General features: G+C 36.2%; 1 protein-coding gene across 1 annotated transcript in view; it reads right to left on the bottom strand.

The window, feature by feature from the left end:
- Positions 1–1,912: 1,912 nt before the first annotated feature.
- Positions 1,913–16,634, bottom strand: part of DEUP1 (deuterosome assembly protein 1) — a 41,411-nt gene continuing 26,689 nt past the window's right edge. Inside the window, exons 13-15 of the mRNA XM_041417053.1 lie at positions 14,522–14,721; positions 7,990–8,290; positions 1,913–2,083 (exon numbers count right to left, since the gene is read on the bottom strand). Coding sequence (XP_041272987.1) covers positions 1,913–2,083; positions 7,990–8,290; positions 14,522–14,721 — 672 coding nt within the window. The remainder of the gene's footprint in view (positions 2,084–7,989; positions 8,291–14,521; positions 14,722–16,634) is intronic.

Genomic DNA, 16,634 nt, shown 5'->3' with positions numbered 1-16,634 from the left:
AGAGAAGGACAACCTTTCTGGTCAGAAGGTATTTAAAAAATGGCACCCTTGACCCATCACATCTCAGCACATTTGTGGCACAATGCTCTCTGAGCAGGCAATAACAGTAACAAGTAGGCTGTTCAGATACAGGTACTTCACAGTTTTCAGTGCTCCTCACAGGCAGTTTATTATGTGGCATTGCACAAAAGCCAGGCTGAAACTAACTCTGGTATTTTATTAGCCAAAATTAGTAGCTTGCCCAGATCTTAAAAAGCTTTAGGAAAAAAAACCAAAAAAACCAAAAAAACAAACATCCTACCCATTTTTTTATGATTTTGTTCACTCATTCTGCATCATCTCACAGATCTATACCTTGAGTGGTGTCCTCATGTCTGAACAGGAGGCAGACACATACATTTCTTTAAAGATCTGGAGCAGACTGTCATCTTGTATGTTTGAATCTGAGAGGCAAAAGACTGGCTAACTGGCTATTTATTTTGCTCTTCTGAAAGGCAGTATTTTGCTGTCTTCTTGCTTATACAGATCTTTCCCAGCTTAAAATTCAGCTTTATTTTCAGAGGTTTCTGAATTTCTTCATTAATTCTTTTAAGACTGCATCTCCCCCTAAGCTGATGGTATGTATATATTTAGTTTATTCAGATGTCCTTCCATCATCTTTTTATTCAGTCCTTGCTCCTCCAGCTGAGTCTAGTAATTTTCCTGAATTTTCCTGTAAAAGGTTCTTTGATGTCCTCATCTTCATTGCTCATTTTACTGCAAGCTGAGCCAAACTGGTGTTTAAAATCTTGGTATTTTGTGTAAGTATGATGTAGTGTATTTTGTCTTAGTGGAAATATAGCATCGAAAAACAATTTACATTTTAGCCATGGTCCTGAATATTAATGAGACTTCTTTTACTCACAAACTGGAGCAGTTTGACAGCCTGGTATTATTTTTATCCAGATTTTCCCAGGAAGTTGGCAACAGTATATGGTGGAAAGCAGTTCTTCAGTATCTCATTCACTGAAATTGGTGGTTCATCAACAGTGTCTGTAATTTCTGTTTCGCTTGCACAGCAATAGAATTCAGTGTGAATTGCAAATAAAAGGAATCTCAATATTATGCAGATTTTCGGCACATGTAGTTGAATTAACTCTGCTTGGTTATATAATGTTGTCCTATGGTGTAGGAAAATGTAAAGAATTTAGAGCCTTACCTAAGACTGATCACACGTTGTCTGAAGTAAGTTTTTCCTCACTGTTCCAATACAATTAAACAACGAGCCAACATAGTAACAAAACTTCAATCCAAAACAGGAACTTTTAAACACAGATTTTAAAAATTGTAGAGTGCCTGAGATCAGGTTCTGCCCCTGGTGAAGTCTATAGGTCTGGTGAAAGGGGAAATATGGGTGGCTTCAAAACATGTGCTTGGTCTTTTAATGTTCTTCTCACGGAGCAGCATTTCCAGAGGCCCAGGGCAGCCAAGAATCACCAGAGCATAGATAAGCTTTTCATGCCAGGAGCTGACACATGGTTAAAGGCCTTTATTATTTTTCTGTACAATCTAGAGAATTTCTCTTAGATGATTCCAATTTCAAGGGAATAATTCAATTTATTAGTCCTCTGTACATTACAGAATATTAAGTATCTTAATTTACAGTGCTGCAACAGGGTCTCTGCTGCACACAGTTTAACTGTGCAAAACCCACCTGTATATTTTAGAATATGTTCAGAGTTTATTTTGTCAGATAGTCAAGTTACAATATACTTAAATCTGTAGGAGAATGATGATTTTCTTGAAAACTTGGTGTTACAAATACATGCTATTGGCAATGCGCCTAAATACATTAAGCAGCTAGTTACAGATTTTAGTTCTGAGAAACTCATGGGTAATCACTTGGTTTGCTTTTCTTAATTGTGTGACTGACTTAAGTATGTCTGCTTTGCTGCATCCTGGCATATTTTTTAATAGTATTTTCAGAATATCTTTGCAGCTCTTCAAGGTGTGAATTTAAATGTTCTTCAAATTCTCTTGCGTGTTTCTCTTCCTCTTGAAGGAACTTTTCTGTTGTTGCAAAGAAGGACATCTCAGGGGGAGACTGAGCAATGAATAGAAAATCATGGTTAGGAAAAACCAGCAAGTACTACAATGTGTTTGCATTATCAAATTCTAGATGTGAAAAACATCTTGACCTACAGCAGCTAATGACACTATAATGCTTTACACTGCTTCAAGAAAGCACCATTTTTAAAGGCATCCATTTTTAAAGGCATCCATTTTTAAAGGCATCCATGTGCCTAAATGACATGAACTGAACATCGTGTTTGATTATCTCTGATATCCATAGCATTAGGATGTAGCTTGGCCATTAAAAATTTAAATATCCCACTAGACAGAATTAAGCTGCTGCAGAACCTCCAAAATCTATCAACTACAGGTTATGTTAGTTATTTGTGTAATGTAGACGAAGGCAGAGGACAATAATCTTTTTTTGGAATGACAGAGTATAATTATGTTGGATACTGCTGATTGTCTCCTGTAATTTTAGCTCTCTGCTTCTGTGGTATGGTGCTTTCTGAGGAAAGGAAGAAAACTTGTGCTCATTTCAGTACCATTAACTCCAAGTCCTGACATTCTGGAGAATGTACTAAATTTTTGTTCACTGCAAGTAATTCACTGAAAAAAATCTTCTTTCCATTTAATGAGCATTTAGTAGACTCAGACACAAACCATACCAATAATCAGCCTTTAGATGGTTGTCATGGGATGCAGAGTTGTATAAAGCAAAGGATTTGTGTGAATCTTTGCTGGAACAAGTTCTAAATTTTTAAGCACCAATTTCTGTTAATTTTCTTGCTAATACCTAAGATGCATTCATTGGAATATCTTTATCAACAGAAATATGAAATAATTTTTCTTTTACTGATGATACTATGCCTGTTTAAATACATTCAATGCTTTTTTTGTAGAGATAAATGCAATTTTATGACATGAATTTTTAAGATTTGACTGAGGAAAAAACTTAGTATAGGGGCTTTAATATAAAAAGAGAGGTAATCTTCTATTTTTATATTATCATATATTGGGAAAAATTATTGACATCTTTAATCTTAGTTAAACCACATCTTTAATAGTTTTCGTTACTAATTAAGTTATTAGTCTAGAATTTCCAGGGTTTTTTCTAAAATTTAAAAATGCTTGAAGTTTATGTGTTAGCACATCAAATAGGAATTCAAATATTCAGATGGTCTGCGGAGAAGGCCAATTGTATTATATCCATAAATTTTTGCTCCAGGCTCCACTGTATCAGAGTGGGGTATTCCCTATTTCCACAGCAACTAGAGACAGATTTGGACCTTGTTTTCAACTTCATTGAAAACTGCTCTTTAGCAGCTTTTAAGGCTAAAAGATACTGATTAGAAAAATGCTCTAAAGCACCAATCCATTCAAACTCTTTGCAGCAGACTCTGAGATGAAATTTAGAGACTTCCTATAGGAAACCCCTTTTCTTTTCAAAGTAGAGAAGTGAGTGATAGCTGGAAATAAATTCTGAGTTTAATACCATCCTTCTTGAGTGACAGAGGCTTCCTGATGTATAGGGCTCCTAAAATGAAATTCACAGAAAAAGCATAATCTTCCTTTTCTCAATCCCTCCACCAAATGAATGTTTTAAATTATGGGCAAGATAAAGTGACTTAATTTGACATGTATGAATTAGAAACCTAAAAGCATTGGATCACTTCTTACCTTAACACCCCTGTCTCAATAGCAAGAATAAAAAAGAACACCAATCCTCTAAAGTTTAAGAAAATGGAGGGACATCACCTGTCTTTGATTTTCTTCCTAAACACGTGCATGATTTCCCATTCATAAACGATCAGTGTTCCCATATGAGGAGTTTTTCCTGACATTCTGAATGCCATGGCTACATGCCATTTATTCCTTCATGGGCTAGGTCACAAATACATCTCCTTGTGATGTCAAGATTCAGTGACAGAATTGTTAGTACTATTTTAAATTATTTGAAGAAGGCTTTTGTATTATGAAGAATACATTGAATTTGGAGGCTTTACTTAAAGAATCACTACGTGTTTCCCTTTCATACCAGAAACGAAATCATTAATTCAATGCTGAGCAAATAAAACACTTTCAGTGAGAAGCATGAGAAACTGGGAAAATCTGAATCTGAAATACAAATTTAATAGATGTCATCACCTAGAGAAAACTGTCATGTTAGACTCTTCCTTATGGACTGCAGATTTACACAGGTGCCAGTCTCAGAAACTTTACATCAAAATAGAAAGGATTCTCAGAGATTCAAGATAACAACGTTTAGTATTACTGACTTCTCATTGGAAACAGACTGGCCTCACAATAAAGCTGTCTTCCCAAACTGTTGAGTGTCTTTTGCTTCAACTGGCACTTTGATGTGTTTCTTCTTGAAATACACTGTAAACTCTGAATGAGACATTTCTGAATTTCCTCAGAGTTGAGAGAAGAATGTTTATCACTTAGAATAAGCAGGTCATGGCTCCCCACAGCTCCTTACCCGAGGGTTAACATCAAAGACTATGATTTTAGATAGGTCCCTAATGCATTGTTTTTCATGCACTTTGAGAGGAGGTTTTATCTAAGCAAGTCTAAAAGACAACATTCCTTGTTAGCAGCATTTTGTGTTCCAAGCCTCTGGTATGTTCTTTCATTATGTTCTTTATTGTCTTTACTTTTGGCCTCTGAGGAAGAAAAACCACAAAGAAAGTGATTTAATGTCTCAGATAAGATTCATGGTCCTTGGTTTTGAATTTCTTTTTCTCAGATATTTCTGCTTTTATGTCTTTTGGTTTTCTAACTGTAACTGGATAGGGATGGGTTCATCATAAGCTTTCCATCTAACTTGTTTGGGTAATAAGGCAAGAAGGACTCTATTTTTTCATTTCTACAGTGCCAGCTGATCTCATATTTCTTTGGTGTACACCAGTAATGAGAAACACCTTTCTGCCTCATCATTTGCTGGAAATGAAGGAATGCACCTGACAGAGATGCATATTTCTATAGATGAAATATGTGCTAAGTATGTCTTCTCCTTAAATAAAAACTACCCAAAGTGGTTAAGAATACATTCTAGATTGCTGGGGAGGAGCCCTTCAGGAAGCTAGCTCTCTCAAAGAGATGCTTCTACTTTCCAGGAAATATTATGTAATACCAAGAGTAGAAATTGGTCTGGCTGATTTTAGTCTCATAGTGACTAAATTTGGGATGTCTGGGGAGCAGTTTCTTCTAACCCTACACTGCAATACTTCTTAGGCAGGAGGTGCTGTCTTAAACGTGCTTCTGCTCACATATGAAAATTAAGTTTGAGACACCTAGAAAATTGCTGAGTGACATAGGAAGATTTTTAGAGGGTCTACGTAGCTAGGAAATAGTAATACCTAGGAGTGAGAGGCATGGACTATAGCATGCCTCGGGGTAGGATCAAAACTGTCAAAATAATGCCTATGATGTCCAGTGGTAGAATTTCCACAACTTTCCATTGCAATCCATTTATTAAGCAAGTTCCTATACTAATGTTAGAAAATTTCCTAATGCCTAATTTAAATTTTAATTATTACAGCTTTAGTCTTGTATTTCCAAACCTTAAAGCCAGAACAACTGTCTGTCATCTGAAGAGAAACTTGAGAAACTATTTATGACTAAAAGATCAACCAATCATTTTCTGAAGTTTTTCATTTCAGAAAGAGAGCACAGCTTAAAGTACTGTTTCAAGGAAAAAGTATTTCCCTAGATCTGGAAACCCATGAAACAAGAATTTTTGGGGTTATAGGAATTTCCAGTGAATTCCAGCTGAGCTTTCTAGTTTATTGTAAGGCAAGAATGACTCTTTCTATACATGTCACCTCTATGTAAGAATGTGAAAGGGCAGAGGTTCCAGTGGAACGTTTATTAATCTTTCTCTGAAGATTCTTTTGCAGGAGGAGAGATGTAAGTCACTGTCTAAAGCCCTGCAGACTATTTTCTCTCTTCCCTCAACACCAAGAGAGTTATTTTGGTAGGTATCAGCATATCACCCGGAAATTTGATGTTTTCAAATCGTGCTACAAATATTCTTCAGAAAACTAGTGCCTTATAAGAGTTTCTGAAGTTTTGAACATACTGGAGATTTCACATCGGTCCTGTCCCTGTGTTCTATGGTTCTATGCCCCTGAAGACCTCAGAACTCTGTCAAAGAACTCTGGTTTAACATATTCTGTATCTTCTTCCCTCCTCCTCCTCCATGGAACAGCTTTACATTTGAACACAGAACTCTGGAGTAACAGACTGTTGAATGATTTCTGCACTAAAACTGTGGTATCCAATGTCAGCCTGAGTGATGATTTAATTTCAGTGGTCTGAACTTGTACCTGCTTCAATGCCACTGATTTGGACCTAGACTCTGCATGAGAAATATCTCTTGCTTAATATTTTTGTTCTGCGTTTGCCCACACGCCAGCTGGAAAGCCTTGGCATTGACCCTGGCCTGAGTGCCAGCTGGGAAATAGTTTCCCTGCAGTTTACAGAAGTGTCTCAGAAAGGACATTTTTCCTAGGCTGTCTGGAAACAGAAGCTTTGTGATTTGGTGTCTTTGTCTGACACTTCTGACAGAAGAGAGAACTGGTGTTTTCAGACTTATCTGGAAAAGTCCAAATGATTATTTTCATGATTAGCAGTTTAAAGAGGAAAAGTCTCAAGCCATAAGAAACCAAAAGGTGTTTACTCTAAGTTCCTGTGAAACATAAGAATATAAAATGGAAGTGAGATCAAGCACCTGGGACTACATGGACGTCACTGTTCTCAGACTACTGACGAGGACAAAGCTGATGGGAACACAGTCAGTGAAAGGCTGCACTGCAATCCCTGCTTCCCAAGCACACCATCATTATGGTTCCTCCTATCAACAGTGAGATTCTGGACTATGGAGATAGCCCTGCAGCAGACACATCTGTGATAGCAAAGATTGTGCATCTGTTTCTGAAGTGGACAGCAGAACCGGGGTACAACAACCACGAGTACTACTGCCTGTCAACGCCCCTAGTAAATGCTGAAGCCTTCCCTCTTCTGCCTCTATATGTTCAGCCAGAGCCCTGCAGCTGGGAATCTCCTGGTTACAAAGATCCATGTATCACAGCTGGACAGAGGAAGTCCTGTAGTTCATTCCTCACTGACATTATTAGTCTCACTGCTTACTGATGGTATGGTTTCATGGTTTGAGGTCAGGAAAGTGCTAATTGTCAAGTGCAAAACAACAGTGGCCTGTAGTGGAGGCCTAAGGAAGAAGATACTAAGGAAGATGAAAAATCTCAAATTTAAAGGTTGCTCTAAAGCCACATAATTATGGAAATATTTTCTTAAGTTGTCCTAGACAAAGTGGGATTTGTTCCACTTGTCATGGAGGATGATAATATCCAGACTATGAAGACAAAAATTAAGAATGCTGTCCTATTATTCTTTCACTTCAAGAAAAATAAGGATCACAACACTTATAATTTCTGTTTCTTTTCAAATACAATAGCTAACATATGGAAAATAGTTGCTATGATTTTTCTGATTTCATCCATCAATCAAAGAAGTAGATCAAATAGGAACTTGATTTGTCTAACAGCACTTAAGGCAGTAAGTTTGCAGGTATTATGGAAATACACTTGAAGCAGAGTGCTCTTATATAGGCAATGCAAAGCAAAGTGCCCCAATATAGAAGTCAATAAAATGTAGAAATCTTTCTCACAGTCACATAATGGCAGGTAATTATCACCACTGTTATTAGAACAGAGGTATGGCTCAGTAGGGGATGTCTAATCTCCAGAAAAACAGCATTTCTGTTAGGATAAGGTATTTCTATTTTTGCTGGGCTGGCACTGTATAAATAATAATGACAACAAGAGTGATCTAATTTTTGGCTCCTCCAAGGCTGCATTTGGTCCACAGATGGATTTTTGAGAACATACGTGTAATAGGAAAATAGTTACTTACCGATAATTTGATTTCTTCTGCATTGTAAGCAGTGCTCTGAAAGCTGCATGTTCTGCCCACTTCAGGAAATGGCCCAGGCAGGCCCAAAGGATACCCCGCTGGTGGTAATGGTGATTTATAATCTATTTTCTTTTCATGGCCTCTGTGAAGTGGATGAGAAGATAAAGTGCTATCACTTTTTGAACCAGTGATATTGCCTTGGCCATACAAAGCGGGACTGCAGTTTCTGTGGTATCCACCAGCCGTGAGCATAGCAGTCTGTTGACATTCCACTTCCCATGAATCTTCATTTTGGAAGGATCTAAAAGAAAAAAAACAAAACCTACATATGAAGCCCAGTTAAAACTCTTAAGCTATCACAGCAAAGCCAAGGCTTTTTCATTTTACTTGTTTACACAGTTTTGATTGCTTAGCTGTTCAAACTGCTTCATGCATGAAGTTATAAGATTCAGCATTACCAAATTGCAGCAATTTAGCAATTCCCACCTAGGTTACTTTAAAACTCTCAGTGTGCTTTCTGTGTCTGCTTTAGCTGTGAATTAAACCACCCTGATTTAAGCCCTTTCACTGGAGCTTAGGTTGAGGAACCTTGCCTTGGTTGGTATAACTGTGGCAGAACGAGCTAAAACACAAACTCCCCTCAGATATTGAAGATGCCAGTACTCCTTAAATGTTTGTTACCTATCCTTTGCTAATGGCTGCCATTCCTTTTTTCAGTGGGAAAAGCTATGAAAGCACTCATTGGCCGTGTCTAGGAACCAGAGTGAATTCAGCCACACAAATAGAGGAAATGAAATGTGAAAATGCAAGAGGAGAGAAAAAACCTATTATTAGTGATTGGATCATTAGTCAATTTTGATCTAATAGTATCTTAAACAACTGTGTTCAAGTGGCTAGAATCTAGAATAAATGCTTAAACAAAAATAGTACAGGAATCTTTAATTCTGCATTTTTACTGCAATGATAGTTTTGCCACTGATTTAATGGTAATACTTTGGAGATTGATATTAAAAAATTATTACATTTTTAAAATGCACTCTCTAAAAAATGTACAATAACATGCTTTTGTAACAATAAATGACATCTTCAGGCTTAAAAAATAATTTTAAGCATATTATTATGATTTTCCAAAACTCTTGTATCTCAGTGATCAGAATTGATGTGCAAGTACATATTTCTAATCATTTGTATTTCTGTAAAGCAAAAACTATCAGGGTTAACAGCAACTTAAAAAAAAAAGAAAGCCATTTTCCTCCCATTCCCAAAATAGTGTACTGAACAATTCTCATACTGTATTGATAAAAGCAGACAATTTTGAAACTCACTTTCCCAGATGTCTGCAAAATTACACTCATTTTCAATTGCATCATTCCTTGTATTATATACCAAACATGCAAAAAACCTTATTTTAGATTCTATTAATTTCATGTTACAGTATTTCTAGCTGAGATAAAAATTTCCATTGTATTGAGGTATGTGCTTATGTTGAAATTTTAATCTTGGGAGGTAACTACTAAAACATGATAGCAGTTTGAACAGATTCTATCATTGCAAACATCCTAAAACACTCTAGTAATTTGAAATGCAGCTACAAAAGCTTTTCAAGAGCATGTTCTCTGCCACTAAAATATAATTTAATAAATATTAAAGAGTATGCAGTGCTATTCAGTACTTTTTTTTTCTTTTCAAATAAAAAGAACTCGCCAAGTGCAGGGAAAAGACAGTGTTTTCTGCAGAAAGATCACACCATCATTTTCTAATCTTAATTAAATATTTGGTCTTGGGAGACAGTGGCTGTGGAGCCTTGATGCACCTGCTTTTACAGAAGCCCTTCTGCTGGTTTTCAAAGGGACAGAGTTGATTTTCTTCACAGTAGTTTGTATGGGGCTGTTTTGGATTTGTGCTGGAAACAGTGTTGGTAACACAGGGATGTTTTAGTCACTGCTGAGCAGAGCTTACACAGGGCCAAGGCCTCTTCTGCTCCTCATCCCACTCACCAGAGAGGAGGCTGGGGGTGCACAAGGAGTCAGGAGGGCACACCGCTGGGACAGGTGATTCCTGCTGACCACAGGGATATTCCAGACCATATGGGAGCATGACCAGCAATAAAAAGCTGGGAGAAGGTTGCCTGGGCATCACATGACAGGTGGTGAGCAACTGCACTGTTATCACTTGGCATCACTTGTTTAATATATTATAATTATAGCATTATTATTATTATTATTATTATTATTATTGTCATTTTTATCATTACTATTACCTTCTTTTTATGTCCTATTAAACCATATTTCAACACATGAATGTTACTTTTTTTTAAATTCCAATTATTTTCTTGTGAGTGGGGGAGTGAGCAAGTGACTGTGCGCTGTTTACCTGCCAGGTTAAATCACAACAGCCCTAAAGCAGGAAACTGAGTATTCAGCACATGGACTGTGCGGAACAACTCAGTTCTAATGAACTAATGAAGAACATATTTTTTTTCTCTGATTATAAAAGAAGCTGTGATTAAGATAATCTGAATGCTACAGCAAAGCAAATTATAAGCATGATACTGTATTATTATTTGTTACTATAATTTTACTTTAACTCTAATAATAATAGTATTATTATACATGATAACATCCTCAGATATACATGATAACTTTCTTAGACTATTCACCAAACCTTCCAGTTTTCTAAATCACCTAAAATGTTTACCTTTATGGACTCAGAGTTTTCTCCTTTCATTCATGCTTTTCTTTACATAAATACACTCTGCTCTTTGGGCACAGGAGAATACTTTTTTATTTTTCTCCCTATTTTAAAGTCCATTCCATCAATGGTTTGGATGAAGGGCACAGTGAAAAAAAGCCTGCCACAACTGAAAATAGATGGCATGAATAATAAAATCACAGGTTTTTGGTTTTTTTTTTAAATCTTGTGCACTGACCTTTTTGGAAGTAATTTTCTCTCTAAACCCACAGTAAAGTCTATGTGATCTGTGTTCTTTTTTTCCTCCAGAACTGCTTCTTTATGTATTTAATAAAAATTATTACTGTTGTGTTATAATTCCTCTAAGAATTTTCAGACTTGAGTGCCTACTTGACATGGGTTACGGTAGCCTTTAGATAATAAAACCAGATACTGCAAAAAAAAAGTGGGACTGATTTTTTTAAAAGGAACTCCCATTCTCCCATTTCTAGTGTAATCCATAGGATTGCTGGGGCTGCTTGGTATTTTGGAAAAACCTAACACCTACATTGAGGTGCTTTGATAGGGATACTAGGCCTTTACTTTGGATGGTTTCCACAGTTGTGGTCTAAACTTGTATCAGTTCGTGTGCAAACCAGTATCTAAGAACATAGATCTACTTTAAATGCAATCTGCAAATTTGTGAAAAGCTGTCCATTTGTTAACACTACCAATGCAAATACACTATTACTGCAGCTGAACAACTTATGCTTTAGGTGGGATTAGTCATAGAGTATTTAACATGTACACATGCCACACAAATAATATCACTGTTGACATGGTGACATGGGGGACAAGCAGTGAAAGAACAGTGTTCTCACAAAGGGAATTTAAACAGGATCTATTTTTCCTGACTCATACTTAAAATCTGCCTGGTCCCTGTGTGGTCAATGACTTCAGTGATGCAAAATCCCCAAATTCTTCACTCAGCTTTGCTGGTTAACATAACCAGTCTTGAGAAAGAAAACTACAGATCTTTAATGGCCAGAATGTCTTCAAGAATTTGTGTTGTTGCTTTTGCCTGGCAAGTATAACAGCTAGCTTGATTTTAAAATGGATAAAAAGCCTTTTCCTGAAGAATTGTGTTCACTGCTTCACTTTATCTATTGCAGTAACTGATACAGTGGTGTGACTAAGAGTTGTATGATCTCCAAAAACCTCCTGAACACAGATACTCACTGCAAACAAACAACCATTCAGCAATCCCCAGCTACCTTAGCAGGCATTAAGTCTTAGAATTTACCTTTCACTTTCCCCACATGATGAAAGTGCACTTTGGCTTGATCAGTTACCTATTTTGTGCATATTTTCGTGGTAAATAAATAGCTTTTCATTTTGGAAATCACAGGCATGTTTCAATTTTGGAAGAAACAAGCTGAGCAGATCAGATCTCTGATCTCTACATCAGAGAGTCCTCTAAGACCATGCTCAAATTTAAATCAACTGCATATAGTCAAGGTCTAAGTAAAGGACTGAAACCTTGAGAGTGGGGAAAGCTTATATAAATGTCAATAAGAAGTAAGATAATTACATAAGAAAACAATAATTAATTAAGGTGGTTATAGGTAGAATGTGGGCACAGTCCTTTTTTAACAAAAAGCTGCTATTTCTGCATATCTTACTTTGTAATATTTAGAAATTCACTGTATACTGAAATAAAGAAGAAATCGTGCTGCTTTTTGGATTGCCAGTATAACTTCCTGCAATTTCCTGTGTTTTCTCTAGAGGTCTCCTCTCTATGACATGATGGTGCCTGTGCCCAGAATTCCAGTACTGACTGAGAGACACAACTGAAAAATATTGTAGAATATACACCCATCACTTGCACAAACACCATGCTATCTAATTTTTTATGATATAAAAAAGTCTTTTATGACCTTTCTCCAGTGCCATAATTGCCATGGAAACAGAACTGCAAATTAAACTGGAAATAACAGGGTTTATGCTCAGAATAAAATAAACATACCCCAGATTTTAACTTAACCAACATCAATTTCCTAGTTGATCTGCTGGTTGAAAATTTAATTTTAGTTTTCTGGAAAAATCCTGAAGTAGTTTCCTGCTTGGGAACAGATAACTGATAGTAGAGAGAGGGCCCACTCATAAAAACACTGGCTAGGTGATGTGCATACACAGTACACGTCAAATTTGCATGCTTTAAAATCTGTGTATTTATTTATCTGAATAGCTTTACATTTAGGAATTCTAATGAATTATTTAGACCCCTAAATCTAGGTTCAATATATCTGTTTCATCATATTAACTGCAATAATAATAATAATTTATACTGTGTTCAGTAGTCTGGCTGAGATTTCTATTATGAGAAAGGTCAACTCTCACAGGTGTCTCTCTCACAGTTTTGATTGATCTTCCAACAGCTATGAAATCACAGTCCTGCAAATTACATGCATAATTCTATTGTATCAAATATTTATGTTCTCATAAATTAAATTTCACAGTCTCTTATGTACAGCAAGTGTAAATCCTGAGAAAATGGAAAAAAATATTATTTTTTCTTCACTTTAGAGGAGTTGAAGCATGAGCAAAAATGGCACTGATCAATTTTGTGAAGTTATGAGACCTACTGGTGCAGAATAATCTGTATCTTGATTTACAAGTATTTGTTTCAGCAACATCTTCAACATAATTTCAAACTTCATAGGAAATTAGCCATACCTGCCACTTCCAAAGATAGGTGTATCTGTGTGTATATATATATTCATCCATTATGTATATGCATATATATAAAAATACATATATCTATTTTTTTATATACACATGAATGCTATCTCCAATACAAAACAACACTCTTTAAAAAGAGATTTTAGGCAAAAAATGGAGCTACATTTACTGGGATGCTGCTCTGTTTTGCAGAAAGAAAATATTTTTAAATTTTGCCAAAACCTAAATATATGAGTTTGAAATCTTAACGTGTTCAATTTTGGCTCCAACTATTTCAACTTCACAGAACTATTTCCTGTTAATGCTATCATGTCAGTTCTTTATTACAAATAATCAATACATTTAGCTTCCTATTAATTTTATTTTCCTGTACTGTGAAATACTGTTTAGCAGCGTGTTTATTTTCTTTCTTTTTTTTTTTTTAATTTCAATGCTATGATTATAATATGTTTGAAGGTAATTCAATGGCTCACTGAATACAGGGAAATAAGAAGAAAGTCATCACTACATTGCTTTCTATGAGTCTGAATATTCTCAAGTCTCATTATTTTTCCCTAAAAAGGAGTTTATTGTAGTAATGACTTACTCAGGGCATCTGAAATTATGTTTCTCTTAAAAATCAGGTCACCCAAGAACACTGAAACCAGACAAGGCATTAAAATACATTTAATGAAACTTCCAGCAAATGAAACTGGAGGACACAAAGCTTTTCAGCAGGGCCTATAGTTCAAACTGCTTATTAAGAAAACCTCCTGTTGAGAAGTTTACCTCTCATGTTGATTTCTCTAGCCTTTCCTTGTCTTGTTTTTATTTGGTAGTAAAAATACAGTCTGCTCTATCTTGCAAAACCTGCAACTATGAATAGCTTGAGCAGCACATTTCATGTGCTAAATACTAAAACAGATATTAAACATTTCTGGGGCTTTATTTATTGCCAATTTCCATTAGCCATCCAGAAAAATGTAGGAAGTCCTTACAAATATACTAATTAGGTCTGATATTTATATTGGTGGGAGTTCTGAATGAACAGAAATAGCAGAAAACTTGACAGTTTGGCCTAGTCAGACCTTCCAAAACACTTACAAGAAGTTTCATAAATGTGTACAATCTAGATTATTACCTCTCTTCCTTTTCTTGCATCTTTGAATGGGTTTGGCAGCTGTGCTCTGTTTCTCTATATGCATCCGTGCGAACCAGTATCGATGTTTCTGTGTCATTTTGTGGTTTAACAAGGCTATTTTGTAGTCTTAAATTCTCATGTTTCATTTTGTGAACAGAAGCTGTGAAATTTCCATGTTCTTTGTTACATAAATCTATACACTGTGAAAGGAGATAATACCATCATTAAGTAGTTATTTTTTCCACAGTAAATGGGTATATTTTTAACAAGCAAACACAAAACAATGTTCTATGCTAAAGAAAAGACCTAGCTACCATATATAATCATGCAACATTTAGGGCAAACCAAGAGAATTGCCTCCAGAAAAAAAAAAATCACAGTAGATAAATGGAAAAGAAGGGATAACAGCCTCTATATCACAATAAAACAAATTAAAATTTCTCAGCAAACACGCATTCCAAATATTATTGTTGTAAATTTATCACTTGCTTTGTAAAACTGATGGCATAAAAGCAACCATAATAGCTATAGCTGCAGACTGTATTGCTCCCTCCAGTAACAATTCCTCCAAAAATAACAAGCAAAATTATAGGAGTTCATTACTACACTAGATACAGAGTATGTGTACAGGCACAGTTTAATATGTTTGTTGAGACAGTCACCTTCAGTTTCAGAAGCAGTGAGTAAAGCCATATCAGCACAGTCCTCTCTGTCACTAAACCCTGCTTCTCAGCTGGGTTAGCCCACACGGTGTGCAAGGCAAAATACTGAAAGTGCAAGCCACAGGTGCACTGTGATCAGGGGCTAAAGAGCCCCATCCACTAGGATATCAAGAAGGGACGACAGAGATTAGCTCTGCAAGTTGTCTAGCCAGGATACTCTGTTCCTTTTTTTCTATCACTTATTCCATGAAGCCTGTGCTGCACACCTGAGCCAGCTATTTTGGAACTATCTCTCTGCAGTGTACTGCACTGCATTGTGTAATATATTTGCAATAACAGTATACTGTCATCACCAGGAAATTTTCAAAAGGTTTATCAGATTACAGACAAAAGACTAAAACCCTTTGCATTTCATTAAGTTGTGCTTTCATATATTCCTAGATTTACCTTATTCTCTTGGAACTCAGGAACTCATTACAGATTTGGTTCTTTGTACACTGCTGGCACAACTGTGCTTTTGAAAGCTTGTCTATTCCTTGCACCGATTTGATACCTTCTCTTCCTGTGAACCTCGCCTTCCTCAGTTTTAGGGTGAATTTATGAGTGAAGATGGCATGGAAATGCCAGAAGGTATAATAAAATTTAATATTTTGTACAACTATGGAAGAGCAGGGGCTCAGCTACATCTCACATGTGGGAGGAGTGTAAGAACCGAGGGAGAAGGAGAGCATTAAGTCATCCTACCACTAATAGCTCTAGAATCAGCAGTAAAGTTATAATGGCATGAACCCCAAAACTGAGCTGGCCTAGCTACATTGCTTTTGAAATCCAAACCCTGAAAGTAACCCTGCCTGATGATGCATTACACCACACTGACTTAGGCTGGCACTGGTCTCAGAGGTCTGTGTAGTGCTCCACTGTACAGCACAAATATGTTCATAAAATCTCGCCAATCCCTGGAATCTTAATATCAAATATATCACAATCTCTAATGTTTAGATCCTCACAATACATTAGTGAAGAAGCAAAGACTTCTGAAGTCCACAAATCTACTGAAACATGTATTGACCTTGGTATATGTAGTAACTGGATTTTACTGTTAAAATATAACAAACATGGGATGTCTCCAAAGACCCTTGTCAGACCGCTCTTCTCAATCTTCAAGAAAAGTGTCACTGCAGAGAAGAGTTAGACATGCATACACACATCCATCTATGCTTCCAGAATAATATATCAAATATACACACACAGATATCCATAATAGTGTACATGCGTGTGTAGGTAAGACGTCACTGATGGACATCCATGCTGTTTTAAGGGTGTGGATAAATGTAACATTCTTTCATGACAATTCACAGGCTACAAATCCCCCCAAAATGTATTTACATCAGTATTTCCAAACAACATTCCAGTGGGATTTTTTTCAGTGATACAGTAACTGCAGATGTTCT

The sequence above is a fragment of the Onychostruthus taczanowskii genome, unplaced genomic scaffold (genome assembly GCF_017590055.1).
Source record: "Onychostruthus taczanowskii isolate IOZ18803 unplaced genomic scaffold, ASM1759005v1 scaffold54, whole genome shotgun sequence".
Lineage (NCBI taxonomy): Eukaryota > Metazoa > Chordata > Aves > Passeriformes > Passeridae > Onychostruthus > Onychostruthus taczanowskii.
This window is presented reverse-complemented; position numbering and strand designations above follow the sequence as displayed.